The 23,644-nt window shown below is 53.8% G+C and overlaps 5 protein-coding genes across 5 annotated transcripts; 2 read left to right on the top strand and 3 right to left on the bottom strand.

Moving 5' to 3' along the window:
• Positions 1 to 767: 767 nt before the first annotated feature.
• On the bottom strand, positions 768 to 4,250 carry PG986_002014 (nitric-oxide synthase; the record flags this gene model as incomplete). Its single annotated transcript, XM_066838236.1, has 5 exons — positions 768 to 2,843; positions 2,936 to 3,391; positions 3,462 to 3,538; positions 3,592 to 3,692; positions 3,742 to 4,250. The coding sequence occupies 5 exons, from the start codon at positions 4,248 to 4,250 to the stop codon at positions 768 to 770; spliced, it is 3,219 nt and encodes a 1,072-aa protein (XP_066707129.1).
• Positions 4,251 to 6,161: 1,911 nt separating this feature from the next.
• PG986_002013 (calmodulin) lies at positions 6,162 to 7,230 on the bottom strand (the record flags this gene model as incomplete). The annotated part of the gene is made up of 7 exons (XM_066838235.1): positions 6,162 to 6,196; positions 6,253 to 6,394; positions 6,460 to 6,530; positions 6,618 to 6,743; positions 6,889 to 6,904; positions 7,006 to 7,062; positions 7,228 to 7,230. The coding sequence occupies 7 exons, from the start codon at positions 7,228 to 7,230 to the stop codon at positions 6,162 to 6,164; spliced, it is 450 nt and encodes a 149-aa protein (XP_066707128.1).
• Positions 7,231 to 8,976: 1,746 nt separating this feature from the next.
• PG986_002012 (syntaxin 16) lies at positions 8,977 to 10,191 on the top strand (the record flags this gene model as incomplete). Its single annotated transcript, XM_066838234.1, has 3 exons — positions 8,977 to 8,999; positions 9,082 to 9,620; positions 9,677 to 10,191. The coding sequence occupies 3 exons, from the start codon at positions 8,977 to 8,979 to the stop codon at positions 10,189 to 10,191; spliced, it is 1,077 nt and encodes a 358-aa protein (XP_066707127.1).
• A 1,992-nt stretch (positions 10,192 to 12,183) lies between these two features.
• Positions 12,184 to 12,640, top strand: PG986_002011 (uncharacterized protein; the record flags this gene model as incomplete). The annotated part of the gene is made up of 2 exons (XM_066838233.1): positions 12,184 to 12,212; positions 12,397 to 12,640. 2 exons carry the CDS (start codon positions 12,184 to 12,186, stop codon positions 12,638 to 12,640), a joined length of 273 nt encoding a protein of 90 aa, XP_066707126.1.
• Positions 12,641 to 19,172: 6,532 nt separating this feature from the next.
• On the bottom strand, positions 19,173 to 20,353 carry PG986_002010 (uncharacterized protein; the record flags this gene model as incomplete). The annotated part of the gene is made up of 2 exons (XM_066838232.1): positions 19,173 to 19,492; positions 19,558 to 20,353. The coding sequence occupies 2 exons, from the start codon at positions 20,351 to 20,353 to the stop codon at positions 19,173 to 19,175; spliced, it is 1,116 nt and encodes a 371-aa protein (XP_066707125.1).
• Between the last annotated feature and the right edge of the window lie 3,291 nt (positions 20,354 to 23,644).

The following is a 23,644-nucleotide window of genomic DNA, read 5'->3' as shown; positions in this document are numbered from 1 at the left end:
AAGCACAAGCAGCCTCGGTAGGGAGCGGTAGAGCGGCGCCAAAGCCTTGCAGCTACAAGATAGGCTTCGCCTGAGACGCTGTTGGAACCTTCCAATGGATTTAAAGATGTACCTGATTTCTTAGCAACTTTACCTGCCACTACAGTGAGTATCGGGCCTGGAAGTTTCAATCCAACCCAATTCAATTCAGCTAAAGCTCTACCGAAGGTCCCCCCCTCGGCTCCTTGCCAAGCGAGCTTCAGTGGGTACCTTGCGTAAGGCCGCCCCACGCGCACGCCGCGCGACCTTATGCGGGGGGCTATTTCCAGGGGTCTCGGCAACCCGTCCATCCCACGCCATCGACGCCATCTTGATCACTGTTTCCGGAATTACGTGTCGTGAGCCGATCAGTATCGGTCCGGCACTCTACCCAGCAGGCTTTTGTGAGCTAAAGCCTGTCATTTTGCCCAAAAATTAGTCTAGGAATAACTTGGAAAGGCATTCGCATCACTGCCTGAAGGTCCAATAGGGGGTATGTAGTTCGTATATCTTCGTTACCTTAGGAAAAACCCAGCTAGACTGAATAAAGTAGGTATAAGTCTGCCTTGCGTGAACAATTTATCTCCCAAAAGCCGTTCCTTTCCAATACATGCATACATACTTGCCAGTAAAATGTATGTAGATCGTAATGAACGTGTACGTCAGTAGAAACAACCATGACAAACCGAAGAAGAAAAAATAACTCCAACTCCTCATGTCAATTTGCCCCGCCCAGCCCGCTGCTCAAATCAAATGGCAGGCTGGTAAACATCCGCCACGTACCTCTCGCCCAGCGCCTCCCGGGCATCTCGGCCGAGGAGGGCCGTCAGGTTGGCCAAGAAGCCCTGCTCGGCCTCGGCCTTGGCGCACGCGAACACGAGCGCGCCGCCGGTCTTGATCTTGGCCGCGAGCGGCTCCGCGCCGTTGGCAACGACGCCGTCGTCGTCGAACACGGCGTCCTGCGCCCGCCGCTTCTGCGGGTTGCTGCGCACCACCTTGAGCACGTCGAACAAGCCCAGGGCGCGCGCCTCGGCCAGCGACTCCTGCACCAGCGCCTCGTCCTCGCCGCGGTGGCCGAGGAACAGGCTGATGGGCGCGTGCCGCTGGGACTGCTGCGGGCTGCTGCCGTCGTCCTGGCTTTGAAGTTTGAGCAGGTGGGCCCGGTGCTGTAGGAGGCACCGGATGGGCGCCAGCCCGGAGCCCGTGGCGAAGAGGATCAGGGGCCGGTGCACCGCGTCGGCCAGCGCCTCGAGGTGCGTCACCCCCTCAACGCGGCAGGCCACCGTCTTCCCCGCCGGCGTCAACGACTTGGATGACAGGAAGCGGTCCGAGAAGGTGCCGCCGGCATGGTGCTGCACGAGGAGCTCTGCCACGGAGGCGCTGCTGTTACTAACAACGCCTGCAGCCGCGGCCGTCTTCTTGGCGGCACTATAATTGTAGTAGTCCGGGTGCGAAGCCACCGAGTACTTGCGGGGCTGGATCCGGGGGACGGCGCTGCACAGGTCCTCGAGACTGGCCCAGTACCGCCAGTCGGCGGGCAGGCGGGCCATAACCTCGCAAACGGGTAGGCTGCCCATCCTCTCGAGGTCGAGGTCGAGGTCATGCTGCGACTGCTGGCGCTTCACATCCGCCAGGTCCGCGGCCCACTCCATGCCCCGGAAGGGCTGCTGGAGGTCGGCAAAAAACCGGAAGAACTCCTGCGCCGTGATGTTGCCGGCGAACCGGACGCGCTCGTCGGCCTGGATCTTCATGGAGCCAAGGAGCGACGTGACGGTGGCATCATCGTTAGGCGGGAAGATAGAGAGATAACTCATGGAGGAGTAGGGGTTGCCGTGGAGGTCGAGACCTACCAGCTTCATGCTGGTTTCCGACTCCCCGCGCTGGAGCTCTTGGACATCAGCTTTGACCCACTTACTTGTGTCAAGTGCTGGTGTCTTAATCGTCTGCAGGAGTTTGGCAGTCTCCTGATGAACTGCAAGCGTTTCTTGCGGATTGCCTTGCAAGGCCGCAATGACTTGCTTGCTGAAGTGATTAAAGGCAGTCCAGGGCGGGTTCTCCACGACCGTGTCGGCATGCACGGGGACCACCAAGGGAGAACAAGCATGGCTTACGAGATATCTCTCCAGATCAACAGCGGTCTGGCAAAAGGTATCTGCGTAGTCCTTGCTTCCGTTTCCGAAGATGGCGAACGAAGAGGAGGTCCGAAATTGGCCTCCCTGAATGGCGTGCAGGAATGCGGTGCCGTTCAGGGGCATCTCCCCCTTGCGCGTATTGCTCGCGACGATAACAATGACGTCCTCGGGTGCCAGTCTCGCTTTCGTCAACGAGTCAAGAGTCTGGACAGGCATGACAGTCCCAATGCTCGGGTTCGAGCCGGCGACGTTAGTAAGGTCTTTGGACAGCTTCCTGGCGAGCTTGGCAGCAACTGTACCGGAGCTACAATAATTGATGAAGATCCGGCGTGGTGATTCGCGAACATTAGGCCGCAGGGTGAGCTGCAGAGACAGTGATGACGTCTTGGGAATTGAAACATCGTTCTGGCGGTTCTCTCTCTTCCACGCTTTGATGGGATCCTGGGCATGATGGCAGATCATGGGCTTGGGTTGGTAGTTTGGTGAGGCTCCGCGATGCCAAATAGGTATGATGGACCCCTGCGGCGGCGCCAGCCAGTAGGGGTCCGAGGGCAGGCGGTAGCCGTGTTCTGCCAGGTGCTCATCGTCGAAGTTGCTGAATAGCTCGGAGGCGGCGAGGGAGTCGATGATGCGGACCTTGGCCTTGCCGTAGGACCACGTAACTGCATAGTTGAGCTCGAGTTGGGCTCGCGACTATTTGCCTAGTTGTCAGTACCCATTGGTTGTTCGGAAAGGAGCGAGCGAGAAAGAGAAGGAGGGTTTGTTTGAAATGGGCCCCAACTTACAAGCAGTGCCAATCGCTCATAGTCAGGCAACGCGTCCAGGTCCCCCTGAGCGAGTCCCATGCTGCGGACGATATCAGACAGCACATTGTACCGGAAGGAGTCTGCGAGGTTTCTCACGCCGATCTCGGCGTCCATGAACCACCCAATGAAAGGGGTTGCAGTATACTGCACGCCTCCGATGGTGAATCCAAGTCGGCTGAGGGCAGGAGCCGCAGTCCATCGCAGGCCCAGCTTGTCAAAGGCCAGTTGATGGTGGGGGTGACGTATGCGCACAATGGGGAAGTCTGCCTCCGACAGTTCAGTGATGACAGGCTCGTCGCCCTGGGCCATGGTAACAATGGGGAGCAGATCCCATTGGGTGCGGATCGGCGGCGGCTGCCAGCCCAGCTCGATGATTGCGTTCGTGAGGCTGACATTCTGTGGGTCTCCAAGTATGCGACCGTCGCCCTCCTCATACTATAATAGGCCGGACGTTAGATATGCGGTGTGAGGGTACGGCATACTCTTAGTAAGAATATTGACTCACCCCCGCGAACGACAAAAGGTTGCTGTTCCAGATCATCGGCCCACGCTCATTGGGCCCGCGAGGCGGGAATACGAATACTACCCAATGTCAACTGACTGCACAAGCCTTTCCGCATGGTTGGTCAGCTTACCTGTCGGCCGGATCTCGCCGCCGTTGAAGGCGGCCTTCAGAGCCTCAATCAGCTTTAGCGCCATGCCAGAGCTGGTTTTGACGAACCGAAGATCGCACAGCCTATGTATGTCAGCAGTAAGTAACGCGGGTAGGGCTGAACCGTAGTTACCTGAGGTCTTTGTACTCCGACCGCATGATACACCTGCGAGAGTGCTTCCAGGCCTGCCGGATCCCGAACTCCAGCTCTTCAGATGTCTGGGTCCAGTTCCCCCCGACACTTCCAGTACATTTCGCTCCTGTAGTATGGGACCCATTGCCAGGGCAAGACGAGTATCGGGCTGTAGTCGAGTTGAGCTCAATCTCATGTAGGACTTCCGCCAGACGCTTGTTGAAGTGTTGTTCTGTCTTGAGGACGCCCCCTTCGCGTAGCTGGTAGAGGAAGTCGGTAGCATCATGCTTGACAGCATCGACTGGCTGGTTACGGCCGACGCGCTCTTCATCGGTGTGCTTCATACGCCCAGCCTGGCAGAACTCGGCATTGCACCCCGTCGAGGCCAATGATGGATAGGCTTTCTCGATCCGGGAGAACTCTTCCTGGGCTGAGACTTGAGGCTTTCCATCACGTATGTTGTAAGAGCCAGAGCCCGCAGAGGCCAGAAACGGGCAAGACGGAGACATCTTGGGAAGGTGTGATAGAGATGGGGGTAACGGGGAATGGTTAGACTCGGGGAGGAGAGAAATGCTCGTTGTCAAGAGGGTAGTGGCACGATCAAGAGTTCGTGGCTATCGTTCGACTCTTGAATAAGCGCAGAGACCCCCCGGATTATATACTCCACCTCGGCGCCATTGTGAAGGAGGAGGAGGGCCCTTTACGCATGCGCTTTGTCAGGCCTTGTCATGCCTTGACATCCTGACCACCCCCTGCTATTGTACATCTTCCTGACCACCATCACCGTCGCATTCAAGACGGATAAAAGCTGCCGTAGTAAATTTAGGCAGGCAGGAAGAGATGACTAACGTATTCACCTAAGCCTGACACAGAAACGCCGGCATCTCCTTGACCACGTGGAGAAGTCGTCTTGCCGCACAGGAATACGCATCCTCTGAGGTCAAGAGTCCATATCTTGAGTACCCTGCTCGGCCTTCCTGAATAGTTGCTTAGCGTGATCCTTCACCTCAGGAGTTCTTTGCTTAGTCCATAGTATGCCTCCAATATCAGTGTTTCCAGCATGATTCGAAGGTATACCAAGACGGACTTCCTACTGAGCAACCAGGCTGTCAGTACTTTGTGTGAACCTTGAAAGGGGTTCGGCTCCGATCAGGGATCCGGTGTGGGGGCTGCGGGTAGATCACACCGGGTGAACTAATCGATTGTGTAATCGATATGACAGCTGCAGTCTCTCCGCACTTGGCTCTGATCATGTCCCGTCAAAACGTGTCGAGCCTGCCGCCCCGTGTTGGATACGGGGATCATGCCAGGCGGCATGAGAATCCGAAGCAGAACCAAGCCAATAACTGCAACCAAGCAAGAAATGGCTCATCATGGCACCAGCCCCTGGCCGACATTATTGGCTTATCTGCAGCGGCATGACCGTTGCTTGCTACCCCCAGCCAGAAAAAGACCAATACAAGACCTCTATTGGTCGCCAGTGGCAGGTCGGTAAGCTGGGCGAGTTGTGTGGAATATCATGTGTCTCTCGCGTGAGCCTGCCTACAAATGAAGCGGCTCTTGTGTGAGATGCTTGGCAGGCTGCGCTTCGACTTGCTCGGACAGTCGAATTCTCTCAGCAACCGAAAGCGAAAACACCCATGTCTTGCCCCAGAACGGGAAAAACACGGCCGAGCTCCATTCGTCCATGACAATAGCATCGTGTGGTCGTATAGTTGTTGTTGTTGTTGTTGTCACATACTAATAGTAAGAGAGGATCGAAATGTGGTTGTGCGGCAATCTCGGACCACAACCTTAGCTGGCTGAAAAGGGCAGTAGGCTATGCTCGATGTGCTTGCGGGGAAACCAACTCAAAATTCTATTGGGCAAGGATCGGGGCTGTGCAAAGAATCATGATGGGTATATGCAAAGGGTCAGAGCCAGCAGCTCTCGGATCCTTCTTGTCCATTCCAACTCATCCTCAAAGTGTCAGATTCTAGGCCTTTTCAAGAGACTAGAGACACTCACAATGATTCTTCACGGCCAGCCCAAATTGATGTGGCCCCTTCAGTCAATAGGGAATGATTGCGAAACCTCACTTCCAGAAGACGACAAGACACGTTCACTTCTATCCATCATGGTTGATTCGGAGTTATGTTCACATCACAAAGACCGGGGCGACTAGAGTTGGTAGGGAAAACTTCATTCTCCAGGCGACGCGGGCGCGGCAGGGCTCGAGAGATCTCGTGAAGAGAGGCTTACAACCAAGTTGCCGGACGACTGCCAAATCCTGTGTATATCCCAAAGCCAAACGGAACCATCTCATTAAATCATACTCTCCCAGACCATCCCAGGCGACGACAGGAACGAAGGCCAGAGTTTCATCGAGACATAAGATTGGGGTATTGACATGACGCTCTCAGATAAAGAAGCCAGGGAGTTTATTTCTGCATCATGAGCTGGACGAACTCGTTGTCTGTCGAAAGTTAGCGGCATTCACTTTGGGTGGTGCGGAGAGGGAGGATGGCGTACAATCAATGCGACCGTCGCCGTCCTGGTCAGCCTCGCGAATCATCTCGTCGACCTCGTCGTCAGTCAGCTTCTCGCCGATGGAAGTCATGACGTGGCGGAGCTCGGCAGCGGAGATGAAGCCGTTGTTGTCGCGGTCGAAGACCTATACATGCTTGGTTAGGTTCCGAGGTTTTACTAAGCCAAATAATGCGGTGAACGGGGCCGTACCTTGAAGGCTTCACGGATCTCCTCTTCGGAGTCGGTATCCTTCATCTTACGGGCCATCATAGTCAAGAACTCTGTAAGGCCGGCTTGTCAGTTTGCACTCTTACGGTCGCGCCCCCTGTGCAGGGGGTGATCTGACTAAGGCGTGCAGAGCCACTCACCAGGGAAGTCGATGGTGCCGTTGTTGTCGGCATCAACCTCGTTGATCATATCCTGAAGCTCCGACTCGGAGGGGTTCTGACCAAGGGATCGCATGACGGTACCCAGCTCCTTGGTGGTAATTTGACCTGACACGATGGCGGGTTAGCTTGGCCCTTTTCCCGAGATGACCATGTTGTGCAAGCAGGTGCCCGGGGAGGGGAGTCTTCGATCGCTTCTTTTGGTATCGGAATCGATCGGTGGCGGCAGGGTGCAGATGGGATCGCGACTTACCATCGCCGTCCTTGTCCTGCGATGAGGAAGAGAGCATTAGCGGTACGTCATGGTAGGGTGGCCATAGAGCTAGAAATGGAACACAGATCAATTGTAGAGAGTGGGAAGACGGCTTACAAAGAGGGAGAAGGCCTCCTTGAACTCGGAGACCTGTTCTTCGGTGAGGGAGTCGGCCTGTTTGTTTACGCAGTTAGTTGTCGTGTCCTGTTTTGTCGGTGTCCTCTCCTGTTGAGCCCCTCTCTCGCTCGCCCGTGTCGCGGGGTCTCTCTCATTTGGGAGATGGATGGAGGGGGTAGCTCAGCAGCTGGGGTGATGGGAGGCAGGCGGGATCAGACGCACCATTGTGAAAGTTGTTTGCGAAGTGCGATAGTCGGGTGGTGGAATGTGTTGAACGGAACGTCGCTGGGAGAAGTAACAGACTTGTTGGTAGTTGCCAGAAGATAAACTGGGGTCCGTTCGGATCTTTTTCGTAGTTGTAGCGTAGGTGGTGTTCGAAGGGGGAGGGTCTTGGCTTTGTTCTCCTGCTTCTGTGACCAGCAAACCCGCCTTTTCAGTCAGTGATTAGGGGGAGGATCAAATGGATACCAATTGCTGCGTAGAAAGGGGAGAGAAGGCTGGCGGGCTTGCAATCCACGGGCAATCAGGGTCAATTCCAGCCCACTTTCACTAACGCCGTGCCCGTGCTGTGTGGGGAGGGGGAGAGGGGGAGGGAGGCAGGGCAGGAAAATGGGCTTCGCTCGCTCTTCTCCCTCCCTCATCAAGCCATTGATTGAATGACTTGATCATGGCCGCAGCATAGAATCATGCCGGCTCTCTGTTTCGGGCCCGCCTGATTTGAACTGCCTCAACTGGCCCTAGGAGGCCTGGCAGGAGGGCAGCAGGGCAGGCAGAGGAGGAGGAGCAATGTACCCTCGCACCAGCAGCACGGCGCCGAGTACTTTTTGGGTACGAGGTTCGGTTCGGTCTTGGTCCAAGTCGCTCCAGTCTGCTCGCTCTCGATCACTCACTCACGCAATCAATCACTCAATCCATCAATGGCGGGCTGCCTGCTTGGCTGCCTGCCTGCCGGGCTGGGCTGGCCCAAACAAATCACAGTCAACCACAACACACACACACACACGCATATCGAATACTAGTTGCCTCCTTTGTTTGCCTTCTGCCCCCCCTCCCCCCGGCCAACAAACGAACCTACGTATTCCTGCGGTAAGTCTATTTAATGCGATGCACCTGCTCTGCCTCGTCCGCCAGCTGTTGCTGCTACGTACCTACCTGCTACCTACTCTACCCGGGAGCTAGGACTCTAGGACCAGACGAGCCCGAGCCTGGGCAGTTGGCGCATCAATCAGTGTTCGTCAGGCATGGTCTGTGCCCTGTGTCAAAGTAATAGGTAACGCGTACCAGCGTCCAATGCGGTACCTATCTCACTGGGCTGAAACCCGACGGCGCCAAGTCCCCTCTCCAAGTAATCAATAGCTGTCCTAGGCATCCAATCAGTCGGATGGCGAGACTCCATTGATGGTATGCCCTGCGAAAACCAGAGGGCGAGGGATTGCCTCGATTAATTGGGGCGAAGAAATGGGCGTATAGAAGCTTGTAAAGCGGTCGAGAACAAGTACGTGCCTAGTATAGGTAGGTGATTGATTCATGGAATGCATTCTTGGCCTCAACTACAAACCACGTCTGCGGTACCTCAATACCTACCTAGGTAAGGTTAAGAAGTATTGAAGGGATCTGAGATTGGGTACGGGTCCAGATATTAGGTAACCTTAGGTGTTCTTTGACTCGGCAAAGGGCCCTGTCGCTCTGCCTAGTCGATACCACATTGCAGCGCAGCTCTCTCCCTTTCGCGGCCTGCGGCTACGTCAGCCAGCCGGACCTCGAGGCGGGTTCAAACTTCAGAAGGCTGACATCTGTACACTACCACACTGCCCCCCGTTGACTGTAGATTATCACCAATTTCCGAACCACCACACCGGCTGCCTCCCCCTCGTCCGTTCCCAACCCACCACGACGGCCATTGACCTGGACCTACAGAGCCTCGTAACCTCAGCAAACTGACGGGGGCATCTCTCCCATAAGGCGTCCGCCATGTGGCGAGACCGCACCAATCTGTACAATCTGCCGCGCCCCAGATTCCTGCCTTGCCAATCGCTTTGCGATCTACCTTACTGACACTGCCGCACAAAAAAATAGTTACATCTCCTATCGCCAGTCCTATGCGCACCACCCGGCGAAGAAGACCCGTTACTCCGGCCCCAGCGGTGCCGGCTTTTCCGACTTCGGCCGCGCCAATGCAGCGTCATCGTCCGCTTCCGAGGACCAGCAGGGGCTGCTGTCGGGCGCCGACTACGAAGATGGCGACGCCGTCATCGAGATGGACCTGCTGCCCCCGCGCTGGGCCGACATATCCGACGAGGTGACCGACCTGCTGGCCGACATTGCGCGCAAATCGCAAACCCTTGAGCGCTTACACCAGAAGCACGTCCTGCCCGGCTTCAACGACGAAGATGCCAAGAAGGCCGAGGAGGACGAAATCGAGAAGCTGACGCAGTCCATCACCAAGGGCTTCCACGACTGCCACCGATGTATACAGCGGGTCGAACAGATGGTGCGCGAGGGCAACATGACCCAGGCGGAGGAGATCATGGCCAAGAACATCCAGATCAGTCTTGCTACACGGGTGCAGGAGGCGAGCGCAGGCTTCCGGAAAAGACAGAGCGCTTATCTCAAGAGTAAGTGCTACCGAAAAAACATATACGACACTCGTTATACTAATTCCCCGTTTTAGAACTACGCGGTATGTCCGGCCTCGACAGTACATTGCCCAGCAATAGGGCCGCGACTCCTTCTGGATCCAGCTATGCGGCAGACCCATCCCTGCAAGAATCAGATGCGGATCGGTCATATTCACAATCAGCACTGCAAAGCACGATGCAGCAGAGACAGCTCCACAGCAACGATGCGGTCATTCTGCAAAGAGAGCGGGAGATAGAGGACATTGCACAGGGCATCATAGAGCTCTCTGATCTGTTCAGGGACCTCCAGAACATGGTCATTGACCAAGGAACCATGTTGGATCGCATCGACTACAATGTTGAGCGCATGGCGACCGACGTGAAGGGCGCCGAGAAGGAGCTGGTCATTGCTTCTGGATATCAGAAGAAGACGATGAAGCGCAAGATTATACTGCTGCTGATATTAATTATCGTCGGCATAATCATTCTCCTAGTGATCAAGCCGAAGAAGAGTGGCGGGGAAAGCAGTGGCGGGGAAAGCAGTCCGGGCGGTGGAGAGGAAGCTTGAGATTATACCCAAGGGCAGTCCGGCGCTGTCAGGTCGCCTTACTGGAATTCAGCCAGAGGCATCTTTAGGAGCTAGGCACATGGATTAAAACCCGGTTCGAGACCGCACCCTGTACGATGCGGATGTTAACCCTATAGGGGTATCCTTTGTTTTTGGAGCGAAATCTGTAACAATATACGACATTTAGATGACCTACGTAATTTCTCTTCGAATTTTGCATACTGGCGGCTGACGGAACAATGGTATGTTGATGAACACACGTGATGAACAGGGCGCACAAGATCACAACGTCGCCCAATTACCCCTTTATCTCCACTGTGGAAGGGAGGCCGCAGTTCCGTGAGGCCAAAACGGTACAACATGATCGGCTATGTCATGTATATTGGGCGGTGCGTCCGGATCCTATCGGCACTGATTCCGTCACTGGCTTTGTCTCTAGTAATGCAAGTGATGGCTGATTTGTTATCATGGTATACCACATATGAAAGCACCGCCTCTTTCCGGCAATCTCTGGGATGGTTAACACGGCACGCGGCTGTGTTGAAGTTACCCGTACGTAGGGGTATGCAGGTAATATAACCCTGTGATTCACACCAGCCTATCGTAACGAGCGGAATTTGTTACCCGGGGCAGGAAAGATGACAGCGCGAACACACCCATTTGTTATCTGACGGAAGGAGAACCCGGGGGGGAATCACCACGGTCTTGATTTGCCCGGGGCATGTACACTTTCCACTCGTGGGAACGAACTGGGCTCGTTCGCGGCGGCACGCACCGCGGGGACGAATGGGTGTCACTCGCTGTTATAGCGACGTTGGGTTGCACAGGGCTTTGTATGGCTGCCTGCTTGTTTGCCTCTTGGTTCCGATTGGCTCGAGTATACGCTTTGCTGCCAACCCCCAAGAACACCTGCCTACTTTCACCTACCCAATGCGCTCGAACTCACATGCTTCCTGGTTCTCCGTCCTTCCATTGACGTCTTCCACCCCCTGGGCGATCTTTCTATTGTCGACGCACGCTTCGATCTTAGTATATGTCTGCATACATAAGCAGTGTCGGTCAGACAAAAGAAGGTAATCTGATTCGAGGAGCGTCTGCCCGTCCGCCCACCGGGCGAGACATTCCCTATGACACTTGTGCCATGGCAAACCGGCCTATAGGATCGAAAGCCGGGCAAGGCACCTCGCGGATTCCAACCAATGGGGACACGCCCAATCGGGTCACAACAACGACCGTGGTCAGTTACTCACCCACTTTCCCACCCTGGTAGGATAGCGCCCCCTTTACACCAGTGCCCTCAAGTCCGGAGCCCCAAGCAAACGTCCTCGTTCCTGGATAGGGAACGACGACACGGGAAAGGGGCGTCATAGGGGTCCCGGGCACTTGGCTCGTGGCTTGCGTTGAACAGAAGCCGATATGAGAGACCACGTTTTTCGGCTGCCTCCCCCATGTCTCCCCGGTCGGAAGCGAGGAAAGAGGCCCTGCCGGTTAACCATGTCAATCGTCAGCCATGCATGAAGCTTAAGTGTCTAGCTGCGCCGGGGAAGGCTTCCGGGAAGCTTGGGTGCGTCCGTCATCAACAGCCCTCCCCCTTAATAGCTCGAGATAGAAGCCTCCCAATGACTGCTTCCACACCCGTTCGCGAAATAGGACCACCTGTCCTGGTCCAGGGGTGCTCTGGTATCTCCTTGGATCCGAACCGGCGGCAAGCAAAAAGCATCGCCCGACGACCGTTGTGCTACCAAACTGTCGTTCTCATCTACCGGTCAAACAACAGGGCATGCACGTGCGATAGAGTGAGCGGTATGGTATACTGTTTGATCATTCTCATGGGAATAGGCAGGCGTGGCTTCGCAGTTCCTGCCGGCTATATAAATGCCGGCCCAGGCGCGCCAGGATGGAAAACAGATACGGAGAAGTTTACGCCTTCTGAAGCCATGCTCCTCCAGTAACAAGAAAATCACACAAGTACTTCAAACACTCGTCGTCACCATGTCGAGCAGTCGTCCGATGCAAGATGGGTGAGTCCTCTTCACCAGTACTCGTTTCTTCTCCTATTAGTGTCCTTGACTACTTCTCCCATCATAGACTTAGTATAGGGTAGATACTGCCACTGGATGAAGCAAGAACTGTGCTAACATGTCGGGGTCATCCCTCTGTCATGCCTAGGAAACATCATGAGAAACCCTCGCATAAGTTTTCCAGCAACGGTGTCTCAGCCTCAGCGACGGCCGGCTCTACTAGTTCCTCTACCACCAATACCGCTACCACCGGCGCCACTCCTCATAGCCATGCTATGAGAGCATACGTAACGGAGCCGGGGTCCGCCGGCAACCGTAATGCCGCGCTACACGGCAGCCAACCTCGCCCCGAGGCCGAGGTCGTCAAGGAGTTCGAGATGAGAATGCAGATGCAACTCGATGATTGCATGAGAAAATTATCTCCTTAGTAGCAGAAGTGTTGACATGGATGGGTGGGTTGGGGAGGCTCCTATCAGTTCACCGTGGAACTTATGTTTCACTATTGGCGTATCGGTGTGTCTATCTTAGTGTACAGATATCTCGGTTGAGATAGAAAGGAATAGGTAGAGATAGACATGGAGGCATTAGAGAGATGCTAGAAAGATAAGTCAAATAAGATACGCCGGTGGCTTCTCAACGACAGTGCTTCTATTCAGCTGCTGGCTGGCTGGCTTTTCAGATCTCTATGTCTTGAAGGCTTCTCGAGGGACTGGCTCGGTCTTTGTGTCGGACTTCAACATGGTGGCGATAGAACGTGGAGTTATGCTTTCTCGCTCTCAAACACCAAATACTACAAGTAGGTCTCTCATGGGCCAGGTATAGCTGTCCAAATATTTCAGACTAAACTTTGTTAGTGACGTCGGATTAGAGGGAATAGAAAGAGCCCCCATACTCCTGATAGCACTCAGCAGACCAGTAGATACTACTAATTTGATTACATCCTCATCCCTCCCTCAAACGCCAGCACATGCGTATCAAGCAGTTACAATACGACCATATAAACAAAGACGTGCTGTGCTCACTTCTAGCTCCTTACAGAGTTGCCCGTGTGCTGTAAGGATTGAGCTGAGAGTGTTAGAATGCCGCCCGCCAGCAAAGCCCTGTAAAAGCGAGCCAAGGTTGTTATTGTTCCAGTCGCAAGCTATGTATTTTGCGAGCCACCGTAGCAACTAAGAGGCAGCTAACCCATCTGCCACTGCCAGCAGTCACCTTCCACCCCAAACAACCCGACGCTCGGGGTACCTAGCGTGTGCAGCTGATTGTGCGTCTCTTTCGATATCAGCTCCTGTGTGGTCGGGCCTCAACACCCTCTTGACCTCGCTGGCGCAGGCATGTGCCCCAAGTGAAGAGTAATTCTCGCCCCGTCAGCTTCAGTTACAAGAGCTCTGAGCGTACCTCTTGTGTTGACACAGTTGACAATCATACAGAGGTGACATCCAGGGAGAGATGGAGAAATACCAGATAAGGCAATGCTCATGGGGAAGGGGTCCGGATCTCAATATCGGAGGTGTGAATTGATTAGATTGGCCTAATTTCCAGCGTGGCACTCCAAGATTGGGAGATGGGGAGAAGCCAGACTATGATCTTCACACAGGAAACACAACTCTCGGAGATTCACGTAAGCATGATGTCCCATCCAAGTATACGAGCCTGCCTGACCGTCGCCAACCATGGAGGGATTGGATCAACTTCGAACAGACGTCTTCGAGGATATACAGCACGGTGATTCCGTAACTGTTGTACCATACAAGCCCGTCTATTGCCAAGTAGCATATGGTTCAAGGCGAAAGTAGCTGGCCTGTTCTGTCCGATGGGCCACTCAACACCCTCGTCCCCCTTTTCCGTTCCCTGTTGGGCCAGGGCCATCAGTTGCAAAAGTCACCTCGGTAGTCTCAACATCCTCTAACACCATTGTGTTCGCCGCCAAAACACCGGCCCTTTAAGGACTGTACTCGATGCGCTTACTGTTATACACAGAGGTTGTTGCCTCGCTAACTCTCCACGAGCCTACCTCCTCGCCCCCTATACTCTTAAAGACTTCCACCACATTGCTTCTGGCGCAAAAGGATCATACATATATACTTGTGGATAGTAAATGGCTATAACGTCAGTACTGCCCACGTTGTGGTCAAGAAAGGCGAATCCAAAATAGGCTCAAATAACATTCCCAGGGCAGTCACGATCTCATTATTGGATGGTGTGTCGTTTGCCGCCATCGTTTCCTGGGCTGCTTGAGTAGTGTAAAAGGGGATTTGGCCCTGACCATTTTATTAACTACCTATACACGAGATCTCATCTTTGGTATTTCGGGTTACACAGCAACACATCATTCTACGCATGAATTGCTCTAGATATTCCGTACCAACTAAATACAGACCCCCCACTTCGGATATAAATCATCAAACATCTACCAGAAGCTGCAGAAGGAGGAAGCATTTCCTCCCGTCGTCCGGTACACATAAGTGCGAACTCCTTCATTTGTCTTTGGTCCTACCAACTGCCTGCTTGGTACCACCACCAACAGCCGCTGTCTCAGATCTCGTATGTGACATATTCGATAATTATCGTTTGACGCCGCCAGCATGGGCCCAATGGCGTCGAATATGCAGTAAGCAGACAGATCCCAGCGACTGTTGAACCCCACGCAAGACAACAAACCCTCTCAGCTGGCATCCCATTGGAGCATTGGCAGTGTGTCGGGAAGCAGTCCGTTTAGTCATTACATCGAGAACGCAGGTCGTACAAGGGAAATCAATAACTCCACCACCTATATGTGAGGGTTTATATAGGACACCAGCCCCCCGAGCGAGCTCCGTAGCACGCTGCGTAGCACGCATATATATATATATATATATCTACATGTCGCATGCGGGAAAACGCCATTGATTCGATAGATCGAGCTTCACACGAGAAAGTGGCGCTTTCCATCTTGTACTCTCGCGCCAAAAAGGGATCATTGCTCAGGGCTGAGGCGTAAGCGGTCACAGCCCAATCAATCAAGACAAGCACACCCACTCCCCCCCACACAGAATCAAAGTGGGTGGCTGCCTTTGGACGCCCGGATGGCTGCAGCCCACCGAGATTGACAAGCTGCGAGATCTCTCGTGCTCGTTTTCCTGTGCTTGGATCTGCCCTCCATCATGCTAGGGAGGTAGGTATAGTGTAATGTAGATGTACATGTAAGTATGTAGGTAACAATGTGCCAGATCCCTCCAAAAGTGGCGGGACTGGGGGGGTCTGTACCCAGGGCGTGTGTATGTCTGGGTACTTACATTTGATCCTTCTTGCTACCTTAACTTACATTTACAGTACAAGACTGCGGCAAAAAGAAATGAAGAGACAGGGCGACGGGAACATCCACCCGGGGCTGCGCTTCCGGTCAACTGTCGGAGAGAAGCACGGACGCCCCTGTCGTTCTAGCAGAGCTGAATTCAAGTACCCAGGATTGGGAACTATGGACTACCTGTGGTGCTGGAGATGCGGACAGCCTACGGGAAGGCGCCGCCAGAAAGTGACACTCTGCCTGGACCACATGTACACCACAGGTAGGCGATCGGAAGTGGTAAAAGCTGGGAGGAGGGGGGTCGACGACCCAATCGACCACATGCATATTGTAGAGCAGACCACCGAGGAAGGGGGCGGAGTTTGCGAAATGTTGATGCCCAGCCATTTTGACAGGATGCCCCATTGTCAGCCTGCCCAATGCGAATGATCAATTGACGGGGCTATTGATCGACAAAGTGGGAGTCTTCATGGCGCAGTATAGAGAGTATGTAGGTGTGATGCCGAATATACATACCTACATGTATGTAGCCAGGGGCCAGGGGTTGCTCAGTAGTGCCCGCTCCCCGGTCTTAAGCCCGATTGATTAACGCCAGGTCAGGCACAGACAGCGGCACCTCTTGAACGACGAATAGAAAGCAAGTCATTGGAATTAGGGCTAATCCTCGCACGACGGCAGGGCTGCCTTACGTGCAAACCGCCCCGGATCGATGGTCTAAGGCCACCGTCTGGGAGAAGCCTGGGAACTGTGTGCGTAGGTCAGCAATGGGTAGGTACTTTGACAACCCTTGACAGCCGCCCCTCCTTAGGTCTCAACTGAATACAGTATGACCACCGGATCCCCGCTACCGAGACGGAAAAAGAAGGGAAGGACAAGGAAAAAAAAAAAAGAAAATAAGGACAAGAGACATGATCGATCCACCCATCTATCAGAATTGCATGTCTAGCCCTGCCAATACACGAAAGCTCAGCCAATAACCCCCATGCTCCAAATGATCTGCGGGCAGAGGGGTTCGTCTAAAAATCTGACCGGTCATAACCCCCCCTTGCTCATCCGCCCATCCATCCCCAGTCCCCCCAATTGCCAGTGGGCAGAGCAAGGGCATGGGGCCTGGGGGCTCATAGCATAGCATGGCATATAGCAGGGCATGGGCTGAGCAACAACAATAACAATAATAACAAATTGCTTGATGTTTGCCAGAAGAAAGGAATCATGTTGTATTGAGCCGCCCCGGTCGATGGATTGGACGAACATCCACGAAAGAGCAAACACCTACCTACTCAGCTTAACATATCTTGGCGTGTGTCAAGCAACTAGAGCTTGCATGAGGTGGGAGGCTTGCCGCTGATCCAGTCGACCGGGTCCGCCCGGTGCGTGTGGTGCGTGTGTGAGCGCAAGTGCAAGCAGGAGGCAGTAGTAGCAGCAGTAGCAGTCGAAGCAGTAGCAGTGTACCATAACCGACATGCATTATATGTATATACATGCACACCAATACTGGCATACCTACCTACCTGCCTACAGAACCACAAATGGAAATGCTCCGAGATCGACATGCAGCTGCCTGGTTGCCGGTCCTCCCTCGCCAGCCAATCACAAATACCCCCCTGGCCGTAAAGGGCAACCATGCCAGGATGCCGGAAGGAAAGGGGGGTGTTGGGATTTGTGCAAGACAGAGCTGGCCAATACTACTGGAACATACGAGAGTAGCAGAGTAGCAGAGTAGGCACGGTAGGCATGGTACTTAAGGCATGCACTGCGCTGCGCTGCACGACTGACTGCAGCATGTCGCACGGCGGCCTTCTTCCCGAACCCGGGTCCGTGGCGATTGAGGCTGGCCAATGATCTGCTTGTATAGGTGGATTGGACATAGCGAAATGCATACACCACATGCACCACCAGCAGATCAGGACGAGGCCACGGATGCATACCTCTCTGGTAGATGGAAACCGCCGTGGTGCATATGGTGGATGCATGTGGAAAAGCAAGGTCTGGGCCAACAACCCAAATATGCAGTACGCGCTTCTTCCGATCTCAGAAGTTGTGTCGTTGTTGCTGCGTTATGGGTGGTCCAGAAATCAACCGTGTGTTGATATTGATATAGGCAATGAATGCCACAGGAGTCGGTGGATTCATCGTCAGGCGCATTCTCGTCGGGCTCGGACGCTGACCTCTTGTACCCGTTAGGCTCAATTGCCGCGCCGAACAATCTCGAACAAGGAGCAAGTGCAGAGAACAGACGGTTCAATGTGTCTGTCTGTCTGTCAGTTGCCCATCCCACATATCACCACCAAAATGCGTACCCGAGAATGCTACGCCACAATTCAGGTTAGACAAGTGACAAGGGAAAAAAGAAGACCTGGGCACCGAGGGGCGAGGCGCTTGCGCAATGTGACAGCAGGCGTACTTACATAGTGGTAAATTGCTGCCCAATGAGTTTATTTGGGGAGAAGGAAGATACGAAAAGCCCTGGCGGATGGATCGATGGTATCAATCAGCGTTCCATGAATGGCAGCATGCTGAGATGAGTCCATGTTTATTTGGGCCGGCATAGGTTGGTTGTACTGTGGTTGTAGGTGGCAGTGAGGCTGAGCTCGGCTCTTTTCTTTTTGGCCCAGGCCTGAATGTCGCTGATCATCGCTGAGTTGAGGGACGACACCCTAAATTTCTCGCCTTTTAGGCAGGATTTGTGCCCAATAAGCGCCACTGGTTACATGTAGGCCATCCCCAAGTCTTTCTTTGCCTGTGACCACCTCCAGGTCGCCCCGAGATGGAAATGTCACGGAAAATCATCATCGGAAAAGGAAAGAGAAACGAAGGTAAAAAAACAAAAACACTTCTAAAACCAAAATGTACAGGTACAGCTGAGCGGCGTGAGCGTTCATACAATCCATGTCCATACGCGTACACCCATCCATCATCATTAGACCGTCCATGCCGGAACACCACCAGCTTGTACAAGAAAAGCCCGTGAGAGCAACCGCCTTCTTTCTCTATATTCCTTTTTGGCCTGTCCCTTGACTCATTCATACCGAGAGCCCCTCGTGGGCATCCCATCCGTGCATAAGCAGAGTGTCCCACTCAACGAGCACCCACCCCTTGCCCATATCTCACACCTGCTGCTTCCAATGCTCGTGGCCAGAAACGAGGGAGGCGATTGATAGCCCGCCAGTCCCCTTGATGCCTATGTCTGCCAGCCATCAAGGCCCCACCGCAGAAAGACGCCCCATGCAGAGCAACACCCTGCCACGATACCAAAATAAGGGCTGGGAGGCAAATTGCTGCCTCACCAAAGCCCAATAAACCCCGAAAATATACAGAAACCCATCCTGCTACTCCGTGACCACCCCTATAAGGCACAAAAGGTATAGCAAGACAAAACTTGGCTCTCCTGATCAGATGGTAGGCCGACCAGGACCCAGAAAATGGTACAGTTGTAGTCTACCGAGTCCAACACTCAACGCCTAGCCAGTGCTGGTATCATACACGTAAAGTCAATCAATGATGCCGTCATCCAACCATCGTATGCGGATTGGTGGACATAGTGGCTGCATTCGCAAACCAATTATCTCGAGTTGTGGTGACTCGAGCTTGAAGCGTTCGCAACGGATGTGTTATTCGTCCCGGCCCCGTCTGCATTCTCGTAAAAGTCGAGGCACTCCGAAAGAACTATCTCCAAGTCAGTCAGGACTCCCTACAAGATGAGGGAGAGGGGCGTCGTCAGCAAAGGGGGAAAACGTACTCTCGATGATGGGTTCTTCCCAGACACCGTACTCGTAATCGACAAGGCCATGCCGCTCAATTCCATCGCAGAGCCGCACAATTTCTTTGCCCATTTTCTTGAGGCTTTCCTCGCTCACCAGTGTCTGGCCTCTCTGAGGTGGAATACCCGAGCCAACCATGTCCTTTTGCTTCTGTAGCAAAGCCAGCCATGCATGGTTGAAATCGTGCCAGAGCTTGATGCGGTCATGGTGCAATTGGGGATTATCGGCAGCTAGACCTGAAGAGACCATTGATTCGTTAGCAGGAGTGCAAAGTGCCACAGAAAGAACCCCCTAAACGTACCCAATTCAGCGACTTTGGAAAGCAACCAGTCGGAAACAGTCAAGAGCGATTCACTAGCCGACACCAGGACGCCGTTGCGGATATTGGTAAAAATTTCCTTCAAAGCCGTCTGGTACTGCTCATAGGCCTCGCCCATTTCTGTAGAATTAGAATATTCCTGATCCTCCATGACCTGGTCTGGCGCGCTAGCTTGCTGTGACATTCCGCTCATTGACGCAATGCTGCTGGGATATTGGTGAAGCATTGCGCGCTGGTCCGCCGGGCTTTGTTGATATACCCCCGAAGTGCTCGAAGAAGCTGCTTGAGCCTGGAGGGCAGGCGCCGCACCCGCGTTGGTTGGCTCGCTCGGGAAATAAGACGCGGCCACATCCGTCGGCATCATCTGCAGAGCTGCAGGCTGCCGCGACGGGAATTGTTGACTCGTATCGTAAACGGTGTTTTGCGCGCTCGTTTGCGGGACGTTGTACATCAGCGAGGGATTGTATGCGCTAAAGTTTTGTGTTTGTCGTGTATCCTGCCCATATTCGGACTGGTATGGCATTGTGTTCTGTGGCATCGCGGTCGAGAACGCCGCAGCAGGCTCCTGATAGTAACCGCTGTAGGCAGCCGTCCCGCCCATGCCTCGAGCCGTCGATGGGGACGTGTTGAGTGGCGCAGGCCGATACCTCTCTGACGCGCCTGCGCCGGCACCGTACGACCTTCGTTGCGCATTGGCATCATGAACCGGATATCTAGGATTGGAAGTGGCACTGACGGGCGGTTCGTTCTGCCTCCTCCTTCGCGCGTTGTCATCCATGCCACAGTTCTTAAGGTTGCCAGACGCCGGTGACTGCGATCCCAGCCGAGGCGCCTCCAACGATGGGACGGGATTAGAGTAGAGTAAGGCCAGTTTGCTGTAACGTTCGGTCACGCGACCAGGCCGCGTAGAGATACGTTTCGATTACAGAGGGGGTACAAAAAGCGACGGTACCAGGCGTGAGAGCGGGCGGCGGAGGGCGAGGTGGTGTACAACGGACGATGGGTTGATGGTATCGAACCGGGCAAACAGTTCGTCGGGATCTCCTTGGTCGATGGGCCGCCAGAGCAAGGGATAGTTGGCCAGATCGGAAAAGTGTCAGTCGCAAGGTGATAGTGTTACTTTGGAAGCTCTGGGGGCTGGGCGGGCATATAAGCTTGGGGCACTGAACTATACGCGACTACGTCCAGATCTGACACCCACAGCCTGTCGCAAAAGGCAGCAGGACGCGACTTGGGAGTAGGCCAAGGACGACGGACTACACAAATAGAGATTCAGAGTTTGATTCGGAAGTGTCTTCGGCGCAAACACAGAGGCGTTTGAATGTTGCGGATCATGCCTTGGTCATAATATGTAGGGGTGACGATGCTCAAATTTTGGCTCCGTCCGTAGATCTTTGAGCCCGGTTCTGTAAAGAATGTCGAGTAGTGGGGGAGATGGTGGCCTCGAGTTGGTAACGGTTGTCACTGATCCAACTGGGTAGATCCCGGGACGCTGCGATGTAGTGCTTGAAACTTACAAGCAACCACCTTGTAGCGTCAACCAGAGACGCAAGCCGCACCAGGGTCTCACAAACAAGCCCAAGCCTCTGCTATCCGTCTTGCAGATTTGATTTGTGCGTCGTTGGCGTTTTCAATGTCGTCGTCACGACGGCGTCTTCCAGTAGTCGAAGCGGACCACTCGCTTCAAGTTAAGACCTAGCCAGCCCAACGGAGAGGGTCAAGACAGGAAGACTGTGACGCGTATTACGTCGAGCCGGACCCAACGGAGTATAGTGACAGAGGGTGACAAAGTTGGAAGCCTAAAGGTAACAAGATCAGATACCTCGAGGTGGGATGGTGGTGCAGTATGGTCAATATCCAGCCTCCGAGATAATGTGCTCCCCGCCTGGTGTCTGTCTAGGTACACTGGAAGAGTCTAGTAAGTCGTACCTGCGCAGGTAGCGTCGTTCATGATATATATTCGGTATAGACGTAAGCGAATGAAGTGGTAGAATGGACTTATTATTGGTCAACGAGTGGATCAAAAAGGCTGGAGGTCCCGGGACTATGCTGCAATATCCAGACGCTAGAACGATGACCTCTTGCAACCTCGGAGGTTTGTGAAACGGGCGAAGGGAATTAAAAGGGCTATCAAAGTATTCTTTTCCCTTCCTTTCGAGTCCCAAACAGAAAGAAAGATGACTTGTACACGATGCAGCTGAGAAGAAACTAAACAGACTTGGTATTAGTGACGGAATGAGCGAGGTGGATGGATCTTCTCGAGAGTGTGCACAGGCAGTGGATTGTTGGTTACTTTAGTTGTTGTATTGGTACGAGTAGTGGCAGTGGTGGTGCAGGGGGGTAGGTAGAGAGTATAATGCCCACACCTCGGGTGCAATTAGATTTGTGGATGGATGCGAGCGTGTGTAGGGATGGACGGGGTGGGCGAGAGGGTGGGTGTGCGTCCGGGGAGGGAAGATCTTCAATGAGGCTTCTTTTTGACGTATTTTCTCCAAGTCAAGGGTACTGGAAGAAAAAGCAATCTGCTCGCTCCAGATGTTTGGATTGCGCTGCTTGCACCAATCCCGGTTACAGGGCCAGCATAATGTTATGCGTCTGTAGCGAGTAGCGAACAGGGAAGAGGTTGCGAGTCCGTAGCAAAGCGGACCCTAAATCCCTAGGACGGACTGCCAAATCAGACGAAAAAGGCGTCCGGGACCGATAGTGACGTCCAATAGCCGAACGATAGCAATTGTGTCGATCTTTTCGACGGCACTTTGGGAAACACTCCCAAAGGTAGGTTGACACCCGACGTTCCAGTCCGGATAGGTGCTTCATTGTGGCCAGGAAGCAGGTCGAGACTCATTGATACCCAAGTGCCAGCGCGACTGAATCGGGTCGGCCGCCCATAGCTCAGCTGGCCGACTGAAGACACCGAACCCGGGTATCGCGCCAGCTTTGAAGGATCAAGAGTGTATATCTATTATAAGCAACAAAGAAGGCAGATGATACGCATCGGTATCAGACAAGAGATTGGATGTGTAGAAAAAACCTTGGTCTCCAAACCCAACCGCCCGAGGAAAAGGCTATCACGAGATTCGATGCGCAGAGTGAACGCGAACAAGACGGACTGATGGACTATACACGCGATGGTCCGTCTGAATATAAGAAGAACGGGGGCGGAGAGAGCATCCATTCATGGGCAGCAAGACAGTTGGCCGGGCGGTTTCGTCGACAGCCCAGGGCAGATGGTGGCTATTGAATTTTCCGACGCTTCAAGTTTGTCCATGGTAGTTCCATGGTCACTCCGAGGAGGATCGGATTTGCAGGCAGGAATCATCCTGGTTACGCCTTCTATTCCTGTCGCTGTCGCTGCCACTGGCTCCTTCCCCAGATTGACTAAAAAGAAGGTTTTGTGACTGGCCGGTAGACCGTTGGGCGTGGCAGACTTGGGCAAGAGGCAAACGACTGGAAGCTTGCTTGGACTTCAGTACTTCATACTTCCGACTCCAGGCAACTTGAGGAAAACTTTGCCAGGATTCTACCTAAGGTAAGCAACAAAGGTCAGTCGGTCAATTCCTCTGGGTCGCCATCCAACTCCTTCGCCATTCCATCCAACGCCCACATCTTCACCACCCCTCGCCACCCCCGGCATGCGCAGCCTGCTGTCATTATGCTCGGCCACTCGGCCAGCCGGTCGGTCACCTTGGGATAACTGGCAACAAGAGGACAGCGAGTCATGCCCTCTCAGGTCTAGCTAGGAGATAATCTCGAATGGCCTTCGAACCTAACACCGAAACGGGCTAAAAATCGTGTAGCCAAGAAAGCTCTGATGGCGGTGCGTCACCTGTATGGTCAATTAACCATAACCATTGGTCGCCGAGAGGTGAGACGGTGAGACCAAAAGGAGGGTCTAAATCAAACCTTCGAATCCCTCACCTCACGGTTGATGAAGCTTGCTCGTCCGTCCTACTCGTAAGTTCAGTCCATTTTAGCCCCGACACTACACAAAAGCCCTCACCTGCCCTTCCCTATTAGTAGGCCTCAAACCTTGGCCGAACTCGGCGTCTTCCAGATAAAAACGATAAAA

This window comes from Apiospora aurea, assembly GCF_038362705.1.
Source record: "Apiospora aurea strain CBS 24483 chromosome Unknown utg000001l_segment0_segment0, whole genome shotgun sequence".
NCBI classification, from domain to species: Eukaryota; Fungi; Ascomycota; class Sordariomycetes; order Amphisphaeriales; family Apiosporaceae; genus Apiospora; species Apiospora aurea.
Note: the sequence above shows the minus strand (reverse complement) of the source record. Positions and strands in the feature narration are given on the sequence as shown.